We start from the raw sequence: 27920 nt of genomic DNA on the forward strand, positions 1-27920 counted from the left end.
TTAGTATTACATTACTAAGTGCGTAGATCTAAAATCGTAAAATAAAAATACTTCTCAAACCAATAGGTACGCCATATAATCAAATTGTAATTCCTAAAGGCTTGTTGACATCTTTCCAAAAAACCTTATACTACACTTAAAACATGTGTGTTTTTTTTAAATAAATCACAAGAACTTGAATCTGTTTCAATATTTTTTTTAAATGCTTATCACAAAAAGGGTATGCTTCTTTTCAATTATAGAAAAAGATTTTATTTTAATATGAAATTGATTGGATCGTGTAACTAAAGTATACAAGCGTATACAAATAACCTAGATAAAAATAATCGAAGTTGAAGTACACGTATATCAAACTAGAAAAAACAAAATATAAACTGTTAACGGTTAGCTTCAAAACATGAGAACCAGCTCATAGTGTAAATAGGGACTAAGTGAGGAAAATAAGAAAACAAATACTTACAAATTAGAAATGCAAAGAAATCACTGAATACTACATATTGTTTGCCTCAAAGGAATTGAAGAATACTATATCAAATACAACAAAACAATATCAATACTGTGCAACACATGTAACTACAAACCATATCCTATATTTGTAAACACTTGAATTTAAAACTTTGCTTTACAGACATATGCTCCGTTACTTGACATGTATATCAAACATAAGAAATATTTCTATAATAAGATATGAGGTATAGATTATGCTTAAAAATCACAAAATGTTTGTAAATTATCTAGAATACAGGTTATCATTTGATAATAAACTATCTTAAACATAACGCAACATATTCTCTTAATTAAGATATAAACAAGAATTATATTTAACAAAAGGAACAAATATTGGTGTTTGCAAATATAAAGTAATTCTTTCAATAATTCTCTTGATTGATACTCTCCGTCAATACTCGAAAATACCGATGGACAAAAGCAAATAATTTTGATATACAAGTGTTTAAGTTTTTCTTTCATGTTTTTATTACTCGTAAAAACACGTGACATATTACTTTAAAGGATATGTATATATATTGTTAATATTCCCTCGATAGAATAGGCAAATATCACAGAAGTTCTTGTTTCAAAATAAATAGATATTTTTAGATACCATATGTCTTAAAGCACGCAAACTAAACATTTTGTTGTTTGTGCCCTTCATATGTGTCCAATAATAACCTTAATTATTCAATTAGGCATTGTATATGAAATGTACATTCTATTCATATTTAAGTGAAAAATGTCTTTTCATTTTTAAATAATTTTGATTTAATATGATTATGTTCACAAATTAAAAAAAAATAAAAAATTACAGACATTTTTGTCAACGTTGAACCTACCAAAAAACCCACAAAATGAAGTACTTACTGATACGATATAAATTGGAAATAGAATATCACAGTTAAAAAATATATATAATCAATTTCTAATGATTACACACAATATCACAGATTGCTATTCTATAATAGTCTCCATTGATAAGGGGAGACAATTGGCTTTCCATCCTTAGAATTTAAAAGGGTAGAGGACTCTTTCTTTCCGGGTTATGGTAGTTGTTTACACCCAGACTGTTAATGTTGGTTGCAGCAGGAGCTTGAGGCAGACCTGCAGACTTGTCCCTGATGCTCATAAACGACTGCTCACGGAACAGGATGTCCTCAATGGTGCTTTGATGGCCGATGTAGTTGGTATAGTTATTCAAATCTACAAGAGAAGACACTTAACCATTCATTGACTGATGTAGTTGGTATAGTTATTCAAATCTACAAGAGAAGACACTTAACCATTCATCGACTAATGTAGTTGGTATACTTATTCAAATCTACAAGAGAAGACACTTAACCTTTCATCGACTGATGTAGTTTGTATAGTTATTCAAATCTACAAGAGAAGACACTTAACTATTCATCGACTGATGTAGTTGGTATAGTTATTCATATTTACAAGAGAAGACACTTAACCATTCATCGACTGATGTAGTTGGTATAGTTATTCAAATCTACAAGAGAAGACACTTAACTATTCATCGACTGATGTAGTTGGTATAGTTATTCAAATCTACAAGAGAAGACACTTAACCATTCATCGAGTATGTTTAAAGTCATACCAAAAGAATTGTGACTCATATTTTTCTGGAAATACTCAAATTTATCATGAAAAACTGAATAAAAGATTTAAAAAATATGGTGAAAGGAGACTGATTAAAATGAATTCTACATTGATCACTGTATATTTAAATATGCACTAGGCTTCGCAATATATCCCGCACACATGTAGACGAGCTTTGACGTTTGATATCGCTTCGTTCTTTCCGTGAGTTCTTATCGAAAAATCTCATGAAAAAAATATATATGAGAAAGCCTGTCATTACTTTTATGGCATTTCTTTCTTGACTTTTCAACCAAAGAAAGACGCTAGTCAATTATGTGAATTCTTACCCCTTGTCTTGGTCTTTGGTTGCACCTTGCACTTCCAGAATATAATTCCCATGACGACACAGACAAGGATTGTAGATACAACGGCAAGGGAGATAATCAGAGCCAGATTTGTACTGCTGAGGTCAGAGGTAGTTGATGTCTGTGGAAGGAAAACAACAATTTGTTTAATTTCTTTGTATCAATAGAGAAAACTGGCATTTTGGTTTCTGAATTAAAAAATACGTAATTGACATGCAATATTAAATGTGACATATATTGTTATATTAATTATTTATAAGGAATATGAGAAAAAAAATAAGACCTTATCAATAAAAAAATTGAAAAATAAACAAAGATATAATGAAATTTAGATTACGTTTTTTTTTTTTTGGTTCAACACTCCTCCAATAAATTCAGTGATTGGGATAACACTTTACGTGGAACAAGATCTACGAAAAAAATGCAACCCTTTCATTTTTTTATGGTACAATGAAACCATCTTGCTCAAATTTGCCAGATCAATTTGAAATCTGATTCCGAGATATTTGGATGTTATCAAACTTACTATAGGCCCACATGAGACGCCGTAGTATGACACTCCGCCAACTGTCAGGTAGCCGGACAGCGAGAGGGACTGTGAGTTGAAGGAGAAGGCGGTGCTGTTTTGAATAGTATCACACATGCCATAGACAGTCGTGTTTACACCGGATATCCCTCCACTGATAGAATATGTCACCACGATACTTCCTGTAACCAAACAGATTGATGACGTAATATAGATGTTTGAATAACTTGATAACACGCAGGCTAAATATGTAAAACTAACTTTTAATTTATAGACACAATGATGATGAAAATATCACATATCAGAGGTTAGTTTCATTGATAATAGAGGTCCTATGCCATATTCATGAAACCGTTGTCATGCTCAATCATGGATTCTGTGCTCAAGTTACCTTTCTTCTAACTCACTTAAACCGTTCGACACGGTGCAAAAGTCAAGTAACGAAAACGACATTTGTCTTTGACTTCATCTTTAATTCTTCGTAAGCGCTAACAAAATGTTGATTTCCATTTATTTTTAACAATAACATTAACTTCGACTTGGGTACAGAATCCAAGTTTGAGCATGATGGAAATTCAATGAATACTGCTCGAACTTACCTGCCGTGACGGCCACAGAATTTACGAGAACATCGGGGTATTTCGCGGCGAAGTAGTTTCCCATCATAGCAGCAAACGGTTTATCGTCAGCACCGACCACTGTATTGAAATCTGAATCAAATTTCATCTCCACCTGTGTGGTCTGCTGAACGACAATGCTGGTCTGGGTCTGTGATCGCACCAACACCTGGACCTCTTCGTAGAAGTCGTATCCGGACGGCGTCGTGTAGATGTGCAGCTTCAAGGCATAGACTCCAAGAGATGTGAAGTTCAACGAGTAAAAATTGGCTGAACTGGAGGAGGTGGAGAATATGGTCTCATTATATCCAAGCAACGAACCTAGGTGAAGTTCAGGCTTGTTCAGTTCTGCAGTCATAGTCCAAGTGTGACCCTGTCATAAAATGATATCGTACTGAAGGTTAAAGTTAACGGGTCACGATTTACTTACGATATATTTTAAAGATAAGTATATTTTCATCGCAAACACTTAATTGATATTTTTTTCCTACTCTCATATTAAAAAATTGTTCACTCAATTTCATGCATGAACGTCGGTCCATTTTTTTTTACGTGACCTACATTGTCTGCATATATTTAAATTATATTGTAGTATAACAAAAAGCGTCAGCCAGGAAAGTTTGATCGAATAAATGCTATTTCGCTTCAGTTAGTATGAAGCTCAGAGAGAAGATTATATGAGCTAACATTATATGCCTAAGTTATATTTGAAAACAAAACAAAAAACAATACTGAACATAAGTTTAAAGTAGATTGAATATTCATAGAAAGCTTACCCTCCAGGCAATATCTGGTATGAGTTCTGACGTAATCTCATCACGAAGCTCAACCCCTATGGCAAAGTAGTTGTTTTCAATGACAGTAGAAGTCTTGGATGCAATTGAAGCTATGATTGGTCGCCCAGTGACTGTCAGTGGATCAGAGGCTATGGTGAAGTTAGAGTCGGTCGGCACGGTCACTGTAAAATCTATATAGAAGTCCGTACCGAATTGAGTGATGAGCAGGTCGGTGAAGTTGGCCCAGCCATTGGCAAACTCTACGGTGAGATTTCCGGTGAGGTTGGCCAGTGCATTGGACCCGCCAGGCCGCAGCGATGCAGTTATTTGCCAAGGCTGGGAGGCCGTCCCTAGCTGTATTATTGGTTGACCCTACAAATTTATAAACAGAAACACACTGAAAGACACAGGTAATGCACCTACATGTGTATTTTCAGCCATGTTTTAAATACATTCTTAATGCCAAAGATCGATATCATTGCAATATTCAGCTTGTTCGTCCTTCTAGGACTAATCAGTGAAGCTAGGGGCAAACATGTGGACATCCGAATTACTTTAAATTAATTTGAAACTGAAAGGGGGGGGGGGGGGGGGGGTATGAACTCCCTAAATTACACGAAATTACTAAATTGAAGGAGTACTAGTTCATTTCACATTTAAAAGTACTATTTACATCTGCTATGAAAAATGCTACTTTGCAAAAGAACTAATTGTGGGTATCAAGGTAACATGTATTGCAAAATTTAGGACTGAAAAAGAGTCAACCACCATGTATTTTATAAAATGAATGCAAATCACACAAAAGTGATTGAACATATACAAATCTATTAAATAGCAGAATCATTTAAATGTAACGTTTGACAACAAATGGCCTATGACATACCCTACGATCAACTCATTTGTTATATATTGATTCATTAGGGAAGTGACTAATATTGTGGTAATGTTTTAGATAAGACTAGTTTGGGGAGGGTCCGATTCAGCCCAGGTCACTTGACGATGGCGGCTGTGTTAAATGATTAAAAACAATGTAGGTTAGCAATATTTCAATCTATAATGCAGAAAGAGCTGTGAATTAAAATACCGAAAGTTGTTGGTAGAACTGAAGCAAACCTGTGCATCCAAAACCTGTATCTTTGGCTGTGTCTTGAAGACCACCCCCTCGTGTTGTGGTTCTGGTGCAGGGTTGAATCGCATGCTCGAAGCTTCTACAATAACTGTGTAGGGAGAGTCCGTGGTCATGGCATTCCACTCGGGGGAGCTGGGTGATGCCAGTGGCTCAACTACAGCCACACCCACAACCGTCAGGTTGACAACTTGGCTTATGTTTCCGAGTTGTACCTCGTTGACTAGCGTAGCAGAAATATTCTGCAGTTGTGTTTGGGTCAGGTCACTTGAGTCGTTGACATCTATAGGATAACAATAGTAACTTTTGAAATACTCCATTATATGTGGTACTTGTCCTTGTGTTACGCGAAGAGTCAAATAAATAGAGAATAATACATGCCTATTTCCATATCACACCCAGTATCAACCCGAGACTGCATTATCAGCCCAAGGGCCGAAGGCCCGAGGGCTGATATTGGTCGAGGGTTGATACTGGGTGTGATATGGAAAAAGCCATGCTTTATTCTGTTTATTACATACTTACTTATAAAAGCTACTATCTTATGCTCTATTTTTCTTTTGAACTATTGAAAAACGAAAAAAATCCAAAAGGGGTGTGATACGGGTTTGGCGGGCCGATACGGGTTTTGGGGTGTGATACGGCGGGGGCTGATACGACTTTTGGGGTGTGATACGGCGAGGGCTGATATGGTTAAGAGCAATTGTGTCGTATCGAATATATACAAAAAAAAACCGTATTTATTAGTACATTTTGTAAGTATGTAATAAATAAAGTTATCAGAATAAGTTTTTAATTCATTAGAAAAAGCTCATATCATCATCATGATAATTCCATGTCACTATATCACCAGGGTTTATCTCTTGTAAAATATATTCTTTTGAAATGCACACTTAGTCCTATGATTCGAAATCTAGACTTTTTTAAAGGGTCCACTTGAAAAAACAATATTTAAATTCGTGTGAACTAAACAAATACTGCATGAGCTATGTAGAGATATTTATACCAAAGACAAAGAAATCCGAAAATGGGAAAACTAAAAGAGACATTAATATACAGATCATAGTGAATGAAGTAAATTAACTAACTACTTGGTTTGTTTGGCGAATTACGTCAAAATAATGCTTAAACTTACTAGAACGAGGAGTATCAGAAATCTCCAGGATCACCTGGTCATATCCCTGTGACCTCTTGCGCCTTCGACCAGCAGGAGTTGTCTCCCTTACTACCTTTACAAGTCGAACCTTGTTTGGTGGGAGATCGAAGAATGCTGCAAGATGCTGTATGAGTTGGGGTCCATAGAATTGATCGACGGTCATGGCCGGAAATTGAAAGGATACGATGATTGAGGGATCTGTTTTCACCTCCACAGCTTTCTTCCCTCTAATGGTGAAATGGAGGAGTCCAGAGTCGCGGTCATAATAATTCTCACCGGATGTGTCAGACACGTTTGGCATGAATTCGTCAGAATAAGAAGGTGGGTCGAGTATGTACGCTCCGTTTACAGTCCTTCCGTTTTTAGGTGAAACGAGATTGCCATCAACAAAGACGTCGCGCCTGTTTGGCTGCGAGTACCAGACTGCAAGCTTGACGGACTGTGTGTCGTCAGAGTTAAGAAGGAAGTACCTGAGATGTTGGGGTGAGGTACCAGTAAAGTGAATAAGATACTCTTTTCCTGAAATAACAAACCAAAATGTAACAGTCTTTTTATGGTTATTTTGTCTCTGTTTCAAGTTGAATTTAAACTTATTAACATATTCTGTCAACATTAAAAGACAACCTTTTTCTTCCATGGACTATAGCAAGAGACAAAACTTTATTAATGACTCTATGCTATTTCTGTATATTTATTTTTTCTTTTCTTTAACGGAATATTAAAAGTTAGATTATATACATATATGCTATCACAGATTTTGCCCTTCTTCTTAAACAACACAGGCAAAACGCAATATATTACAGTCTTTCAATTTGTAGAGAGAACATATTATTTCCATGAAGTGATACGTTTTTATTCTCCTTAACATTCTCAAAAGTTAGTTGCAAATTTATATTTTCTCATTGTTTCAAAATGAAAGTTAAAAGCATTACCAGTAGCGACAATAGCCATGAAAGTGGAAACTCGTTTACGACAAGTGTATCCGCTGCACCAGCCGTGATCCGCGGGACCGTTAATGAGATCAAGATACCCATCTCCGAGAATAGCAACAGGTGACACTCGGCGGGTCTCCGTGTCCGAATCCATACTTTCGATAATCAGCATTTTGTACGTCAGGTCATGACACTCGTAAGCATGCCAGGCTGACCTATACTGACAGTTGTTATTGCGGATAATACCTGTGATACAGAAGGATAGCAGTCATTAGAAATGTGGGTATATAAAGAAATAAAAACTCAAAGGGAGGAAAGTACCGCATGCCCTTAAAACATATTACTCTTTATGTTTCCAGCACTTTTGAGGTCGTAGAAAATGTATCATGCCATTCATGTCAAATATGTACTGTGTCACATTTGATAATAATGCATAACAGTTTCCCCGGTCTTAATAACTAAAATTATATATTCTGCCTTTATCAAAATTGTGTGGAAATAAGGTAATTTACATGTAACAATGTGAGAACTCCAAATGTTTTGTGAGTCAAATTAGCATGAATTGTTTTCAGGTGACAGCAAGAGTTTCTATTAGTGCCGTATCTAATTAAACGTAACATGACACGCCATAACAATTCTGAAATTTTCAATTAGTATTTGCTCAAATTTTGTCAAGTTGCTGATCATTTTGAGAAAGCAATTATCATATCTGATGAATTATTTTCTTCTAGCCGTGAACAACAATTTCTGGTGTGACCAGACGAAAAAGAAGGGCCCTTTGTACCTGTTATAAAAATATCACTTTTCAACACGTCATAGCATAGATTAGAGAAGATAGAAAAATACGAATGCTTGTGTTTACAGAGATGGAAGAAAATACGAAAAACATAATTTCAGAAATGAATGTTAACATGCTATAGCAACAATGGTTTAAACGACAAATTTAATATATAGACTTTCCAATTTCATTTTTTTGTTTTAAATATCCATAATGATGAATATTTGTTGGGAGAAAATTCATGCTGCAAGTACATCGGCTCCAATATTATACTTATTAATTTGAGGTAAAGCTTTAACTTTCCTTTTCATTATCGATCGTACATAAATTATCTACATATTCATTATCACTCAAAATAACTGAATCCATTGCTTGGACAATATTTAACCAGGTTATAATTTGGTTACTATGATGACTTTTTTGAGATTCTGCCAAAATGACTCATTACTGCAAATGAAGAGTTTTGAAATTATTGTAAATAAAGAAGTTGTATTTTGTTTTATAAAATCGACTTCGATTGCGATAGAATAAAATAGACACTTCGTATCCTATATATTCAGCGGGTCTTTTTCGATAGAAGTTATAAACATATAGTTACATTTGCACTGCAACTCCTATGACTTTACACGTTGTTTACTTATGACGTCATAAATTAACATTGTTCAATGAGAGTCTCGTCATTCGCTTCGGATAACACAGAGAATGATCCTGCGTCAAACACTCAAATGAATTCTGTTTATTTTTGGCGCCAATGTTATTTAAATGTGGCTGTTCCAACAATGTCGTTTAAAGGACGATGATATCCAACGCAGTAAATTAATCTATTATTTAAGTACAAATATATAAATTAAGTAATTGTTCTTTAGAAAAATGTAAATTTATTGATTGAGCGGCGTTTTTAAAACGTTCATGCCGGTATGAATATTAAAAAAAGACGTCCAATCCCTATTTGCTTACTGGTGGGATTTGCCTCCCCTCGTTCGGACTTATCTCTATAAACTCTGTGATGAGAGTTGTTTAACCTTGTTTGGTGCTAGGATTTATCTTTTTTTCATGTTGTTTTATAACTTTTGATTAGTGGACGGAGTTATCTACCTTTGTTTGGTGCTATATCATTGACCGGTATACGAGTGCCATCCAGTGTGGTTAACATCGTCTTCGGGATTCTGTAATCCCCGAGGCCCCTTCTTGGATCACCACCCCATTCCCACTCAGACTCAGAAATTACAGCACCAATGCTTCCGAGAAATGATCCATCTTCATCAACGAACAGGTCCTTTTTCAGACCATCGCAGTCCATATCAACACAATCGGCACTGTTAATCGTCCTGCTCAACGTATATAAACAGAAAAAATGATAAATAAATTGCATTAAGACACATTTTTCAAATTGGATATTTTCAACCACATTGATATATTTTTTTGATTATTATATAATAAGACCTTACTTTATTTCTTAGCATCACATTTACATTGTTCGGTATAACCGTGACAGGGTTAACACGAACACGTCTACATGTATCGATGTGATATACCAATTGGTAATAATAATAATTCGAGGTTCTTTAATACCGTTTTATCACAACCTTGTTGTCGTCTTAAAGCGGTTAACAAATTATTATCCGTGGTTATAGGACGGTTGCAACCAGCAAATATCTTTCTCAATTCCATTGGGAGCACACAGCCGGAGCTGCCATTTAGAATTCACAGCTAGCATTCAACAATTTCAGCACTGTCCAACCAAGCACTCATTTACAGCCGAGTATACTGAAACATGCGGAGTAAAGTATCTTCTTCAAACATACAACACAGGTGCCAGCCATATCGTGACTCGAACCCGCACCCCTGCGGTCACGAGCCTGGTGCCTTACTACTAGATAACCGTGCCTCCAGTATTCATTTCCACCAAATGATATTTGAAATTTAGAAAACAAAATATAAAAAAAAATGTTTATGAATATCTATTTAAAGCGTGTGTCAGACTTAGTGGCATACTTTATTTTATCTACTGTATACCACAGATTGCCTTGGAATCAGATAAATCCTCAATAGAGCTTTGGGGGATGTTATCAGCAGGTTTAATTTACAATGACAACAGCGACGTATATATTTACCATGACTAACGGTTTCATCACAGACATGCTTTACTGAACAACATACAATGTATCTACCTTAAACTTTAATACGTGCTGTCTACAACTCCCAAAAAACTTAACATTATTAAATATTGACTGTTTTGCACCGACACTCACCCAACATTTGGTCTGTGGTAAAATATTTTGTTGTCTGTAGCCACATCTGTGATAACTGCGTTCGTGGACTCTATAGGATGTTGACCATCAACCCCTTTAGCATTGGTAGTTACTGCGTAGTCATTGATTCCACAAGTTGTTTTAAAATGGGCAAATGCCACACCTAACGAAACAAAATATTACAAAAGTAAGCTTTGACAATACCAGGCTAGAGGTTAGGTTTTTATAATGTCCGTAATAACAAATATAGAAATATACAGAATGCTAACGAAACAAAATATTACAAAAGTAATCATACCTATGACAATAGAAGGCTAGAGGTCAGGTTTTTATAATGTCCGTAATAGCAAATATAAAAATATATAGAATGCATAAAGTTTCATAGTGTTTATTCACAGAACTCATGAAAATGTAAAACGCCACTCACCATCAAATTTCATTCTTCCAAAAATTGTTGGATAAGACATAGTTCCAAAATGAGGCTTCTTTGGCATGGCATTGCCTGATTCAATAAACAGTGTAAACCCAATGCCAACGTGACTGCCATCCGTGTTCCATGTGCGTGCTTGGGAACTAAACTGGATATTTTCATCGGATTTCAATTTATCACTGGTACAGTCGAAGGAGGCTGTCGCACCAACTACCGTGGAATCTTTTATTAAGACATATTTGTCGGCAGTTTGATGGGCGACGGCTGAAGGGCCATTCATTAATGGTGCACTCCCCACTGTGTTCTCTACTAAAACAACATTTTTAATTTCCACACTTAAAACATTTTCATAGTAAACTCCGCTGTCTCGACATTTCCAAGCAGTAATGTTGGATATTTGAACACATGATACTGTTAATTCATCACCAGGATATATGCCGAACCCCATCAAAGAGCTGTGCACCAGATTACTACCGTAGCCAGCACTACCACACTCCATCGCGTTTAACCTGTATCCAGCCCTTTCTGCTCCCGCTACTACGTTATCTTCAATGACAATGGCCTTAGCTGTCGTCGCACTAATTGCGCCATTGTGGCGAAAATTAAACGACTCTTGGCGGTCTTGGTATGAACCTTCCCATACTACAAGAGTCAACAGGTTCCGGCGAAGCTGAGTATCATCAGAGGATGTCTCAATACCTAAAACATCAAAGAACGAATCATGAGATATCGAAAAATTATCCCGATATAGACGTTTACTGGCGCTGATCAATGAACTGTATTTGTTATCGTAATTAAGGCTAAAATGCTAAAAATAAGTTTCGCTTTTCTGATATCGATTACAGTAGCTGTTACGTGATATTTAAATCTAAAACTCTTGCTTACATTTTTAACTACATTGACCTAGATCTGAGTAAATAAATTTGTTTTAAACAAATTACAAGAATATATGCAATGCTCAAGAAACTGTTTAAACGAAATCATTTTCGCGACAGAAATCTGCATATTACTTCAATTTTAAAACAACTGCGATGTTAAAAAACCGTAAAATGTAGAATGTAAACTTAATATGCTGTCATATCATCTACTGAAGGTAATACTTCAATCTCAATTACTTTTATTAAAAATAACACTTAGCCGTGCCAATGTAGTCACTAAAATTACTGTTAGTTCAGCCCTGTTCATGACACAAGGTCTATCTGTGATACTTAACTCCTATGAAGTTTTATTAAAAAAAGATATGAACAGAACTTATTGCCTGAATATTTAACTAGCACATGTATTTTACTAGCAATATTACCATGTTTATTCATATATCGATTGCGTAAATATGTTATTTTATCTAACACATGTATTTTACTAGCAAGAGGACCACGTGGAAGATTAACATTTGGCTAAACATGTATTTTATCCTCAATACATTTTATTTTTTTAAATATGGACCGATAAGTGAACAGACATGATGATACCATGAAACCAGGACGGACAAACAAAAATATTGACACTACTTACCCCACCAAACTGTGTGATGCACAACATTATCCTCGATTGGCAAACTGTGAGTTCCAAAAACGCCGATGGCTGGCGAAAATCCGTTGTGGAATGCACATTTGTTCACATATGAAGGTTTGATGCTAGTAACAGTACCGCCATCCAGGAACGTAAGTGAAAATCTGGCATCGTAGAACTCCGTGTAACCTTCTTGCCCCGTGTGGAAAAACTCTACATTGCTCAAGCGAGCATAACCTTCAAATGAAAAAGTAAAAAATGCTGACATTTCATTTTGCCCCAATAGTCGCAATGATGCATAAGAAATGGTTCGCGATGCCATAATACACTTAAATTATACATACTAAATTTGAGTGATATCGCACAATTTCTGAGTTGCGACCAATCAGAAGTGTCTGTGAGGTTCCTATGGCAACAATACCTATGCGATTGAATTCGCAGTCCCCTAATACCCACTTATACCAATTGTCATCAAAATCGAATAATATCTTAATTTCGACCAATCAGCGGCCAGGAATTTGCAGTCATTTTGTTTATTCACAAAACAAACACCGCAGTTGTATTTTCAAAGCCATACTTCACCTATGCACCAAATTTCATCCAAATCGGACTGTATTTTAGTTTTGACCAATCAGAGGGAAAAACGGCGGCCATTTTGTTGAAATGTGATATCTAAGCAACGGAAATGTGATACACATACGTTCAAAATTTGATCAAAATTGGACAATATTTAAATCCTGACCAATCAGACAGAGGTCAGGAAATTTGGGACCGAGTGATCAAACTTGATCAAAATTGGACATTTTTTTAAATTTTCGACCAATCAGAGGTCAGGAAATGGCGGCCATTTAGTTTAATCACAAAATATATACAACTGTGGTATTGTTTGTTTGTTTAATCACAAAACAAGCACCGCAGTTGTATTCATAGTGCCGTACTAAACCTTTGCACCAAATTTTATCCGAATCGGACAATATTTGACCAATCAGAGGGAAAAAACGGCGTCCATTTTGTTGAAATGTGAAATCTAAGCAACGGAAGTGATCATTGTCCTATTATACACCTACATACTACATTTAATCAAAATTGGACTATTTTTTAAATTTCGACCAATCAGAGGACGGAAATGGGGCCATTTTGTTGAAATGTGAAACCTAACTTACGAAAGTGATCATTGTCCCATGATTCACCTACCTCCCAAATTTGATCGAAATCCGACAATATTTAAATCAGAGCTCAGGAAATGGCCATTTTGTTCAAATCACAAAACAAAATCGGCGAATGTCTTAATTTTGACCAATCAGAGCCTGCCATGCGGATGACCAGTCGGATGACCGATCAAAAATCTAAAATACTCTTGCGCACCGCCTGTCATACACGAACACTCATATAAAGTTTCTTTGAATTCCGCCCTATGGATTTCGAGACAAATGTCAGAAACCTTGCCGGCGGGAGAACGTGGAAGAAATAATAATAAAAAAAAATAGAATTGCAATTGCGAGCAATAGCGGAAGTCACTCCTCCCCTGCAAAGTACGCAACCGTTTTTCGATGAGACGTTATCAACCCTTTCACCAAGTTTCATTATGTTCCATCAAAAAGAACGAATGTTATTGCTGGATATGATTTCGGCCAATCAGAGGCAGCGGCGACCATCTTGGGTGGTTGACCCGGGTAAAATAGCAGGATGCACAACTACATATCGTACTGACGTATGCAATAAGTAGTCCTGAGATTAAGCACGGGAGCGGACTAATAATAATAAGTAGAAGAATAAGTAAGAAACGGAACAATAAGAATAAGTCTCCCCGACTTCGTTCGTGGTGACTTAATAATAATAATAAGAAAAAACGGAGCAAAAACAATAATAATAATAACTCACTAATGCCTCAGATGGATTGTAAAATTAGATTTTAATTAATATACAAGTTTACGTCATGCCTTAAACTTTCTGTTAGTTGGTTGGTTTTATAATGGTTCAACGTCTCATCAACAGCTAAAACCATTTAAGGATATGCCTCCATGCATGTTCGTGTGCATATGTGTATGTTTGCTGGAGGAAGGGTTTGTTGTTATATTTGCCTCCATGGTGATGCGCGGACCTGATTTCGACTCTAAAATGCTATTTCACTGAAATACCGAAAAGCTGAACACTCCCAATAAAGTGTTACTTACCGATGTATTCTGTGATTCCCTTCTGGGCTGTTCCTACCAACGTTCGGGCACCAAACGACTCTTTAAACATTTTGTCATAATCCTCCCCAACGATTTTGACATTCCTCGTTAGAAGTCCCACCTCTGCTCCTAGGTTGATGTTGGTACTGCCTATTGTTTCAGAGTGGACTGTAGCAAATAAAGATCGTTATTAAAAAACATATATTATAGTAGAAAATTCCTTTCAACACGTCGTTGCGAGGATCTAACAATCGTACGTTTAGCTTGTTATATATGCTCTTTAAATATGTTATTGAGCTGCAGATATGTAACCACATAAATATTTGCAAACAGTTCAGCATTATGAAATAAATGTATGTCTGTTAAAAAACCATTTTTTTAGAGCTTCAAATCATTTTCTGATATTGAATTGATATTAGTTTAGCACAACGTGTTATACGTGATTTATTGACAAAAGAAATAAACTGAAAAATATATAGTATATACATTATTTTCAAAAGACTGCATGCATGTGTAGTTAAGCATATCAGCAAATTTTAACTGTAGCAAATTGATTACGTTTCATTCCCACAATATACATGTTATGATACCACATACAGCAAATGTAATTAGCTTAAGTAACCTTTAGTGCCACATTTCAAGAGAGCCAAAGAGTTAAAACATGATGTTGTCAACAGTATGTGATCTTTCCTGTATCACGAATTATAAACAAGATTGTTCGATGTCACATTTCATGTATTGATGACACGTGTACATTTGCACACGCACCCATATCTACACACATACATACCAACGTGTTTGTACAATAGCGAGCTGTTGAGAGTAAGCGTCAGTCCATCTTGAGACACGCTGGCAATCCTAAATGTCTCCGTCTCCCACATGTCGTAGCTTGTCGTTGCTAGGACGATCTCGTTTCCGGCCGTCCAGTTGACAGCCTTAGCTAAGGTGATTGTGGAAGCCCCAGCTGCTGCTGTCGCGGCTAGTCGTGTCCAAGACACACCGACATCAATTCCATGGAGGTCAAGTCCACCAAACACTCCTGCAAAATAACAAGACATACATGTAATTATGCTGCAAAGGTACTTACAAGTACACATACATTTCTATGTTTCACATATGGGCAGCAAGGCGAAGGCTTTTAACAAGTGGCATTTTCTCAGAGTAGAACTAGTGACGCTTACATATGGTTTATATGCATAAAGCGATAAATACGGTATTCCGTTAAAATAGTGCTCAATAAATAGCGCTTTTATGAAGAATATTAGGTTGGGATCGACAAGAAAATCTCATTTGTTACAGAGTAGTATGTTATGAAGATGATTTCTTACCAGAGTACATAAGTATAACATTGTTTTCAGTTATTATTTACATTAAGCATAATATTTATGAATATATAATACACAACACTCTTGTGGAAGTGTGGTTTTTTAACAAGAGCAGTTTGATGTATATTGGTTGTGCTAGGCAATTGAACTTTAAAGCTATTCGATTCTTTAAGTAAAATGTCTTCTTAAAGAATTTCTCATTGTTTTATAGATAGCCTGCAGTATGTATGGATACCTTGTGTTACATGGAGTTGCTTACATAAACATATGTTAGTTATCAGTATTTCACGCTTACCGGCTAATCAACAGTCGACATACAAATCCAAAATTAAAAAAACTTCAGGTAAAAAACAAACGTCTACTAAAGTATTGAAAGTGGCTATGGTGACTCATATTTTAAAAATACAAAAGCTTTCAGATAGTTTAAAATTGTAGACAAAATTATTGTTTTGAAAGGTGATTAAAGATTTGTTACGTTATTTCAAACAATTTCCGAAATGGCTGAAGCCGTTCAGCATCAAATAATAGTGTTTTACTGTAAATGGTTCTTGTCATACTATGCAACGGGGCTATTCTTGCCATTTTAAAAATAGCAATTGGTAATCAATGATTGATCCATCCGAACACGGGGTAGCTATATGAACTAATCTGTATATATATTGACCAGCAAAATTAAGCATACACTTTATCAAACGCATCAAATACTTTCATTTCATCAAGACAATGTTAATTATAATTCGAATATGTGAAATATACATTTTGGAAATACATTTCACAAAGAATCGGGAATGCCATCAAGTACCAAATAAAGTATACGGTCTTACAGACTGACGTATGTGTCCTTAAACATTGTGACGTCAATATCTTGTGTGTCCGCCATTTTTGTAAACTTCTAGCACACAGCATTTTCTCAATGACAACAAACGATAAACGTCGTTTTAAATTCGACGCTATTTATGCATTAATGATGAAACTGACATAGCGCCGTTTCACGTCGACGTCCCGCTCTAGGAAGTTGGGATACCCGTCGATAACACTTCAAAGGGAACTTAATCGTAAATCTTGTACAATTTATCACAAGCGCCACATGACGTTTTGTTAACCCTGCTTTTAGCATCCCTATCGCACAATTTCCAAACGTTATTGGAAGTCTAGCCATATTGCCGACATATTTAGACCTGACGGCCTTTGTAAGGGAAGCATACCGAGGCACTTGGCGCAAATTGCATGCGCCTAACTTCAATGTGTCGTGTTTACGCTCTCAGGGTATAACATATATGGAAGCCAATATCTGAACTTAACATTAGAAAATTTCACTACGATTTTTGGATTTTTTTTAACCTGGCAATGATGCGGTTCCCCAATATAATATTTGTTTTGTGTGTGGAAACCTTTTTTTTCAAGTGTATACTTAATTTTGCCGTTCATTGTATATTCATTATACATATCTTTGTGATTTAACAGCAAATAGGAAAACCTGAACTTTAAAAGGATAACATAAAGAGTTTAATGAATTCAGCATCAGAAAGGAAACAATTAAAAGAGTAGAAGACTATCATAGCTTTTGAACCAAGGTAATTTTGGCCTATTACATTATTTACGTAACCCGGCCATATTCGTTTCGCTTCGTACATCATACAGTTATAAATGAATGTAGATGACCTTGATCTAAACTTACCAATTGCCTTTGCCCCCACTGTTGGCGCGTTGGTGAGATCTGTGTATTCCGCTGTTTGCCAGTTGCCTCTCAGGATTATCTGTGAATTACCAAGGTAGGGGGCATCAGGCCAGCCTATGATAAGCCTCCCTCCAAGGATAATGATATGGGTCGCGTTAAGGTCAATATCGCGATACGGAGCGGAAGTCCCATGATCAAACTCTAATGTGCCGTAAAGGATGACCTTATTGAACCATGGAATGGCCATGTCTGCTACCATCCAAATATCTGTTGTTTAAAAAAAAAAGGTACGAATGTTGAAAAATGAATAAAGTTTCTTATTATAATTACCAATTAATATCCTTGGAAACAGATTTCACATTGTTGATCTTACTCGACAGATGTATAGCTATCATCAAGAATGAGACACCCTTATTGATATTTATTAATATCCACTTAAAAATAAATTTCAATTACGATCTTGCTCAACAGATGCACGCCTATTATCAAGAATGATACATCATTATCATTATCAATACAGTTTCTACCATTATCTACTTCTCAAGAGGAATGGTAATCATCATTAAGAGTATAAACATAATCAGTAACCAAACATGTACAGGCCACGCACCCTTCCTAAGTAAGTAACAGCAAGAGTATTTCTCGGAAAATATCATAGCTATTAAAACGAAATCTGAATATGATATGTTTATATTTTTTGGAATTTGTCGTATTTTTTTACCTATAGGTATGGTCAGGTCGGTTCCGGCTTCCGGGAGGGTATTGTTGAGCCAAGTCCAAGAGTTCGACTCGGACCAATAAACAAATTCCGATGGCCGTTGAGTCACTGGAGGGACTGTGTTGGGGTCTGGGGGAGGAGTACAGTTAGCATAGAAACATTTGAAGGCCTGGAAATCAAATGATATACTGGCGGCACCAACTGGCAAAGCGGGTGAACCTCGCTTCTTTCTACCACTGACACCTCCACTACCCTTAACTGAAACAACAAATAAATAAATAAACAAATTAGTAAACAAATAAGTAAACAAATAAATAAAAAGTTAACAAAGAATTGATGCTTTCTTAGTGTGACGTGATCAGTTTTCTCTATCGAGTTTTATGTAAATATACATTTAAAAATTCGGGTATGAACTAAAAATAGATTTTTATATATCAATTTATTATTTTGACGAAGCAATATTTTCGTTTTGACGTTCCAGAGACATACGTTATTTTTTATTGTATTTTGTTTCACTAATGAAATAGAAAACCTTACATTTTCACATAGATGCGCTATGATATTTTCTGATAGACAAAACCAAAATTTATTGATGATTTATATTTAATAATGTTAGTGTCTTATGTGTAGTGTTTTGTAATTCCCCTTCCTTCTACCACATTTTTAATCAATGTTAATTCAAAATATTTAATCCCTTAAATAATCAAAATATATTTTGCAGCATATTTTCTTTATTTTGTCGTATACAATAAAGTTAATGTTACATGTTTATTTTGTAGATGCGGTATCTAGATTACGATGATGTGTACATTCAATACAACTATAGCGCAATTGATGGGTAAATATGTTTGCTTATTTCTATTTTCGATTTGTCAGTTCTTCTTTTTTTCGGCGAAGGATTTATTAAAGATAACATGATTTTGAAATAAAAAAAAATCTTTCAATAAGAAATCTAAAATTCAGTAAATAAACGGTGACATAAAAACGTCGCTTTCGAATTTGTCATGCATCTTAAATGAACTATTGATAAGCCATACAAAAATGTCGATGGAAATACTAATTTTCATACTGAATATAAAACATACCAAGAATTGTGATCTCGTCGGTATAATGATCGAAAGTCCAATCTCCATTGATGTGAATGTTAGCGTCTAGAGCAACATCAGAAGACTCGATGAACCCACGAGCATCACTCTTCAGTCTGTCGGGTTTCTTGTTCACCTTTTGACGCAGAAATATGTGATCGTTGTTCTGCAACAAAAAGGTTTTATATAATACAATAAACATACAAAGAACTAAGTCACACATATTTGTTTCTCTTCATGCAGTTATTCCTGGTGATTTTGCCATTTTTGATATTAAATTATGATGTAAAAAAATAAAAAGAAGAACAGGATATAAATACCAAAGTAGGGTAAATATCCAAAACGTTTTATAATCATTTAGAAAACATGGGAAATACTTTTGATGTTACATACATTATTGTTTTCATTTCGTGTAGTTTATAATTTCAAAAGAGCTTCACATTTCAATAAAGTTTAATCCGTATTTCGCATGATATACTTTTCTATGAGAAAATATTAAAAATATCCTAGGAAAACAAATCATTTGTGGGGCCCTTATTTCGTAGTTTCTCGTCAAAACTAAATATATCACAGTATTAGAGATGGCATTTTGCTATTTAAAAAAAGATAGAACAATTTTCACAGTGTCTTGAATACCACCTGAAAACAATTTAACGGCATTCAACAACATTTATATGTAGTTATTTTTCACAATCTATATAGCGTATACGCACAATATGCAGAAAATTATTATCTGTGGGCTAGTACACTGGACAAGCTAAAACTGTCTCCAACATTATGGCAAGCGAACTTAAACACTATGTAACCGATTATCTATCCCAGTCAGTAACTATACCAAATTAAACCGCACAAGAGTACTTGAAAAGTAGAATAAACCTCTGAGATTGCTTTTCATAACAAAGGGGTAAAATTGCAGACGTCTACATATTAAAAACATGCACAAAAGATATTGTGAATGTTTCGTGTTAAGTTTCTAATCATAAAAAGATCAATATAATTGACAAAGAAAACAAGTATATAAATGTTTTCCATTTTCTGGACATCTGCGTAAGATATGTCATAGTTTTAGGGGAAACAGTCAACTTACCTCAAAATGATAGAATGTTCCAGAGAAACTGAGATTCGTTTGGGTGGCTGCGTCAACAAATCCAATACTATATGTTTCGCCACTAACCAAGGCCAGTACCCAGCCCATTTTGTGCGTGATACGTTTATCACGGTGCTCAGCAAGGGAAGATCCGTATTGGTTTGTCCAATTCGACTGCTTAAAATCTAGAGAGGCAGGCTTTATTTTATTAAAACCAAATCTATGAAATTTCACAGTAGACGGACACACGCTTGCTGGTATACCAAAATTGAATTCGGGGTAATTTACACAACTAGGTGGAAGAGTTCCGGTAGTCGGTATAACCTTACAGTTCGCACTGTTACACAGCGTGCCATCCTGATCTTCAAGGATTCCCTCAAATAACCATGCATAACGGCCGCGATTCGGAGAACTTGTCCATGTTAAACCTGATGTTTTGTAGGAAAACCCACCGCATTGGTCTCCACACGTTCCATCAATTCTTGTCCAAATGAGGGCAGAACAACTAGACCTGTCAAAGTTCACAAATTCAACATTGTTTATCTGGAAGCCAAATCCGTAAGGAAATACAACAGCTCCATTTGTACATTCAGAACCACCTGAAAACGAGGCATGTCCGACAATAAGCGAATCCTTGAGTGCGGCTTCGTTTGAAGGATTCGATAAATCCTCCCCCTCTAACATAAGCTTTCCCTCAAACCCTGCCTTTTTATTCGATACTGCCTGAATATTACTAAATTGTAGGGCACCAGTGTTTACTGTTTCCACACCCTTCTCATTGTTCCAAGTAAGGAACGTATCGAAGACGACAGGTGTTGGTGCCGAAGAACCACAAATACCGCCTACTCTAGGCGTATAGGTTGGGAAGATCCAGAGACCAAACCAGCCGAAAGAGTGAGCCGAGTTGTTGTGGAATACTCCTAAGGTGACTAATTTTGGGCAGACTGTGTTGGTGAATGACGGACCTTCTGGGTGGTCGTGCATGCGGTACCAGAATCCAAAGTGACTCCCGCCAGCAGCATGGTTATGCTGGATTGTGTTGTTAGGGTTGGTAACCCAAAACGAGGCTGGGGTGACATCATCATTAAGTAGACTGGAACTTTCGCGAACAAATATAGCAAGATTGTACTGGATTGTGTTGCCACTTTCTATGCCGTCCTCCAAGAAGAAAGCGCCACCCATGATATTATAGATGACAATGTGTTCGACCAGCAGGTTGTGTGTGCCATGTATGTTTACCGCACGGTTGAATGTTTCATGAATGCCTAATCCACGGGCGTAACAGTGTGACATGTCGCCATTAAGATGGAAGTGAAGTGGATAACGCCCCAATCTAAATGCCTGACCCATATGAAATAATTCCACATACTGTATGCGGCCAGTGGACCTGTGCGTATCAAATTCTGGTGCATGAATCATGATCTGCCCACCAAACTGATCACTGCCCATTTCCTCGCCAAAACGCCCCTGGAAGCATGTCTGGGTTGCAAATTCACCTGTGGACAAATGACAGAGGAAGTTAACATGTGTTGGTGATTGACAGATGCGTGAAGAATATTTGCACTAACGGTAGTGTCTTATAAAACAGCATGTACATAAGCTTTATTAACTTAGACCCAATGATATGATCTCAACTATACTTACCAGTGTTAAAGCCGTCAGGACACGCTTCAATTTTCTCAATCCACTGCGCATCACTGTTACCCTGCACTTTAACGTTGTGTGTTAAAAGGCCAACTTCTGCAGCAAAATCCAAGGTGGCTGCATTTGCGCTAGTTCCAAAACTTTCTGTAACAGCGATATGTTCATGCGCCAGATTTGAGTCCAAGGTCAAGGTCTTCTGATCGCCAGCGATGGCTGTGATGGTTTTCTGTTCGTTCTGATACTGAGACTTGAAATTGCCAGTGGTCGCTATGATTATTTCGTCTCCAACATTCCAATTGACGGCTTGTTCGAGTTTAATAACATTTGTACCAGCATTAGCGGTTTCTGCTAGCTTCGTCCAGGTAATAGGTGTAGGTATACCTATGAAAATAACACACATCATATACACAGTCGCTGTTCATTTTTTACCGTATGTATGTAGCTTGCTCTTCGAGTGATAATGGTGGTATACACATTCTCTTCGACCAATATAGTTTTTTTTTTTTTATATGAAACATGGAGAAGCTAGGTAAAATGTATGGCAACAAAGATAAAGTCTCAATTTTACCATGGAGGTCAAGGGTGCCTTCGCGGACAGCCAACGTCTTGGTACCATATATGGGGAGCTCTTTACTACGCTGATGTCCATACAATGTAATTGTGGCTTTGTTCTGGAAGGGTGCTTGCTCTGTTCCAACCTAAAGGCCAATCATTCACACATAAATTACACCTAATTGTGCGATGCTGCTGAAAGACTGCTTACATTTGCAATTAAGATGAACCTTCCAAAAAGTGCCGTTTTTTCAAGAATCTTTTTTCCGTTTTCTGATATTCAAATTGTGGTAAAATATTTTGTATTGTATTTCAAATAAGGAAACAGAATCAGTGAATTCTGTTGAAAAACAAAATCATTCAAAATTAGTTTTTAGATACATTCATCTAGAACATTATTATATACAAGAATTTTGTTGATAATGTACTGCATACACTTTAATATTAGATACTTTTTATAGAAAATATTCTTCCCTTAAAACATACATTTACCTCAGTCAAAGTACCTGTCAAAATGTATATTTAAGTCCGTTTTACCATTTTTAAGTACTTGATAGTGGACATATTTTGAACGAGAGAAGAATATCATTGAAACTTAACTTATGGTACTAACACTCAATTCTATAAATCCAACAGACATGTTTGGAGTAATCGATGGATAATTTACCTGAAACAGACCACCATTTGTGACAAGGATAATTTCAGATTTTAATTCAACGTCTTGATTGTCGTCAAAAATGAGTTCTCCCCCTTGAATTAGGAGCATTTTCATAACTGCAGTGGTTGTGTCTAGGTAGATTGTTTGACCGGCTTGGATAACGACAAGGTCGCCATCTGTTGGCAGCGATACACCTCCCCATGTATAAACTGACGACCAAACGTCAACGTAGTGAAAGTTTGCTGCTGTCTGTGTACAAAATAAAGTAGTCATATTAAATATATATAATAAGGCAGCACTTATCGATAAACTCACTCAGACCAAACAAATGAAAAGATTGTACTTAAATGCAAACTGACCTGTAGCACAAGACTTATTAATTTCACAGTTGAAAATTGTCAGCAGCATCCTTTTTTGTTTACTCCGGCTTTACATAGTAGTTGATGTGTAATGCAATGTGTTCAAAATAATTGAAATTTATATATCAGAGGGCACGGAGAAAACCTTAGTAATTCTGTTCAGTGGGAAAAAAATCAATATAATTCAACAATGACCAATACCATAATTATCCGTACTTGGTAGCTTATGTTAGAAAAATACAGTTTTCGGAGTTCTTTTCCATACAAAAGTCATACTTAATATTAAATGGAATTTAAGGCCACAACCCTGAATCTTTGTCTTACAAGACAGTCAGTAGCATACCTGTATGGCCTGACCGTTCCCGGCAATCTCCACTCGGACCTTTCCTCGAACAGAAGCAGAGATAGAACCAGTGTCACACACGATTTGGTTGTTGCTGACTGAGTCCACCACACACGCACTACCTTCTACTGTTACTGAACAATCCGACTTGGTAGACCTGATTTAAGAAAAATAGAAAGTATGTAAACAAATTGTCAAGAAATACATACCCCCTACCTAGGTCATTCCTCAGGAAACAGCAACAAACTTTAATGATTCTTAACACAAGAAGTTAAAGCTCCAACTAGGTGTTTTTTTTTACAAAATATGCTTCGTTTTAAAGTTGAATCATTTAACAATAAGGGAACGTCTTCAAGCGGTAGCAATGGTTGTTGACAATATTTCAATAAACTGAGAAGGTGCAAAGTAGCATTTTCAACTTGTGGATAAGAACAACGAACAGTTTCTGTCTGTTATGGCTAATGCCGGTGGTATTTACCCGAATCCGGAGCCGGACACTGTGATGCGAGTACCTCCTCCTGTCCCACCGCGTGTTGGGGTCACACCTGTGATTTCCGGAGTTTTCGTCGAGTCATACGTGTAGCTAAGCGTCTGTGTGATTGAGTTCACGGTGACGAGTACGCTACATACTTGGGTCGTGGTGCCTAGAGGTCAAAGGACAATTTATATTTTAACTGGTTCAAGATAAATGATGTATGCAAGTACACGCATTATCCTCTGATTTGTGTTAAAGTCAACTATCTTTAGCGGTTTACACTCATAAATCATAATTTTCAAAAACAAGTTTTTGCACTCTTAAATGATATGAACGACGACCAAAGGATTTCTACTTTAACTAGTTAATAATAAAGATATTCTTTACAGTTAAATGACATTTTGCAAAACGCTTATTCATATACATGATAATTTACTGATTTAAAGACACTTACAAAGCTATAACAAAACACATTTGTACAACACAATACATCATGGGTATTTCTGCAATTCAAGGAAAGTCGATGGTGAACAAACAAAAGACAGGGAACATTATAAAAAAGGAGATATGTTCATTTCATGAATTATTTGAAATAGATATTAGGAAACTAAAGTACCATAAGTGTACAAAATGTGAAAGACATTTTCCTTAGGTAGCACATGAAACCCTTGTGATCTGTTTGTTCGTACTTACCAGAGGCTGCAGGCGTGACACAGATAAATTTGGTTTCTGTGGAATTCTGTGCTGTAGACTGGACACAGGACTCTGAACAGATCGTAACTGTAGTTGTGTCGTCAAACCCTGAACCGGATATGGTCACGATTTGGTTACCATTAGTACTTCCTGTGGACAAAAACGTGTCAGGTTGATAGACTAGTTGGATCAGGTTATATTTTCTATCAATTTATTGCAAGATTGCGAATAAATTATTATCAAACGACTTTAAATTTACAGGTGTGGTATCGCAAAACGTTACACGATTTCCTGTGTGTGCAACATGTGCGCATCACGTGCGCACGATAAAAAAAACTGTGTGATTATTAAGTGCGCACAAATGTGCGATAGCTATCGTACAGTTGTTCGATAGTCATCGTGATTGAAATATATCGATGAATGGCTTGTGAATAACTAAGTTTCGTTTTAAAACTTACAGCAAGATTAACATGGTTATCTACTTATCTACATTAATGGACACATTGTGTACTGAACCTTTTTTTAAACGACCTTAATCGACAAGTGTGTTAGTATAAGTTTAAAAACATGAATGTAGTATATACGCAGATGCAGATCAAATAACAGTCATGCATTTTATCGGTTACCTATTACTTATCAAGTAGCGGGTACCTTTTGTGTATCACTAGTCAACCGTGAAGGAGGTGTGGAACTTCCAGGAAAACATAACAGACACAATTATCACAGTTAAGGTCCAGTTGATTTTTTATAACTGTCAAATCATCGATGAACTCTTATCGACGATCAACTTGATGAAATTCTTTACATGTGTATTCTAGCAGTTTACATTAAAGTGAAGGCATTAGCGGCGGTTTAACAGTCATCATAATAATGTGCAGCATGTATTGAAGAATCAGCAAAAGTGCAAAATATACCAATCTAATATCAAATACGTAAACGATGTACATAATTTCACTCGAGATTTCCGTATTTTTTAATTCCGTAACATCAATTAACCGATCTTACCATATCACACATATGTGCGCGGTTTTTTGCATAAAGGGTGGGTCGATCGATTGTTGAATCGACCCATTTGTCTGTGCTTAGTAGGGATGGTGTGTGCATGAATATATGAACGATATGCGCATGCTAAATTTTGTGCGTTGTGCGATTTCACAACTATACTATACATTTTTTTTACCAATTGGTCAATGATATAAAAGTTACCTGAGTTTGGACTGATACCAGAAGCAGTCATATCAAAGGTAAACATTGTGTCGTTATTCGAAAGTCCGCTCCCTGCAACATCCACTAGCATCTCATAGGTACCGGCCCTGTAGTTCCCAACAGTGCACGCAATCTCCGTCGTAGAGGCCGATATCAATGTACACTCCCGCCCACCTAGTGTGACAGTGTTGTCAGCAAGGCTTGCCCCAAAATTCGTACCACTGAGTGTGATAGTGTCTCCTGAAGATCCAGATGCCGGCGATAAGGATGAAATCACTGGAGTGGCCCCAACAGTAAAACTAAAATTCTCAGCAGTGTAGGCTGTGCCGCCAGACGTGACGACAAGATCAAGGCTGTTAGCGGCGGCATGCGCGGCAGTCGTGCATACGATTTGTGAGAGCGAAACTGAGGTTAAAGGACATTTTGTGCCATCTATATTAACTACTGACCCTTGCTCGAATCCGTTACCCATGATGGTAACATCGGTGCCACCGTTGGTACTGCCTGCTGTGGGACTGACAGAGGTAATGACAGACTGACCGGTGACAGTCACAGGAGATGAGTCATGCTTGGCGCGTCCTTTCTGTGCAACATCTAATACTAATGGCTGAGCCCCAACTGGTACAGCAGAAATTGAACATTCGACGGCGGTAGATGTAGCTGCAGTCACAGTGCAGACCTCACCTCCAACAGTCACACTCACGTCACTAGTTGAGCTTCCCATCCTCTTTCCAATGATGGTCAAAGTAGTTGACGACCCATCAACTGATGTAGGCGATACTGATTCTACGCTGGCAGTCGACGCAAGATCATAAGTGAAGTCACAGGAGTTGGCATCACATTCCGTAGGCACCATCTGACCACCAATGTTGACCTTGACCTCCACTGCCTTTGCACCGTCAGTGATAGACTTTGGAGTTGAACAAACAATGGCTGTGTAGGAAAGAGAACTGATCAGACAAGGGTAACCCCCAATAGTTACAGTGACATCAATGTCCGGGGAACTTCCCTGAAATCCTGCTCCAGCGATGTTCAGTTGTGTGTTTCCTTCCAGAGAACCTAAAACTGGCGAAAAACTGGAAACGACAGGAATAGCAGCAAATGTCCTAGTAATCTGTCCAGGAATGGCAATACGGGCACTTCCGAGGTTTCCCACACGGACATCTATTGACTGTTGTACACCGACGGGGGGACTGGTGGCAGAGCCAAGCTTGCACGTCACTGATGACGATGATCCAGCAGTCACAGTACAGGAATCACTACCGAATTTGACCTCATTTTGACACGTGGTGGAGGACAGTCCTGTACCAGATAACACTATCTCATCGTTGGCCGTCCCGTTATTCCTGTTCATGGCTGTAACCGTTGGCGTAA

The 27920-nt window shown here is 36.8% G+C and overlaps 1 protein-coding gene across 1 annotated transcript; it reads right to left on the minus strand.

Annotated features, from left to right (window-relative positions):
* On the minus strand, positions 1-27900 carry LOC110446945 (fibrocystin-L-like). The gene is made up of 25 exons (XM_021492292.1): positions 26547-27900; positions 25341-25490; positions 24651-24816; positions 24173-24329; positions 23480-23719; positions 22829-22958; positions 22261-22641; positions 20617-22112; positions 19530-19695; positions 18448-18702; positions 17727-17993; positions 15514-15762; positions 14724-14891; positions 12553-12786; positions 11038-11739; positions 10611-10773; positions 9454-9686; positions 7581-7826; positions 6628-7167; positions 5480-5775; positions 4367-4738; positions 3573-3963; positions 2974-3155; positions 2430-2568; positions 1-1695 (listed from the first exon to the last, which is right to left on the minus strand). The coding sequence occupies exons 1-25, from the start codon at positions 27898-27900 to the stop codon at positions 1505-1507; spliced, it is 8868 nt and encodes a 2955-aa protein (XP_021347967.1). The 3' UTR covers positions 1-1504.
* Positions 27901-27920: the final 20 nt, after the last annotated feature.

Source organism: Mizuhopecten yessoensis, unplaced genomic scaffold (assembly GCF_002113885.1).
Source record: "Mizuhopecten yessoensis strain PY_sf001 unplaced genomic scaffold, ASM211388v2 scaffold3079, whole genome shotgun sequence".
Taxonomy (NCBI): Eukaryota; Metazoa; Mollusca; class Bivalvia; order Pectinida; family Pectinidae; genus Mizuhopecten; species Mizuhopecten yessoensis.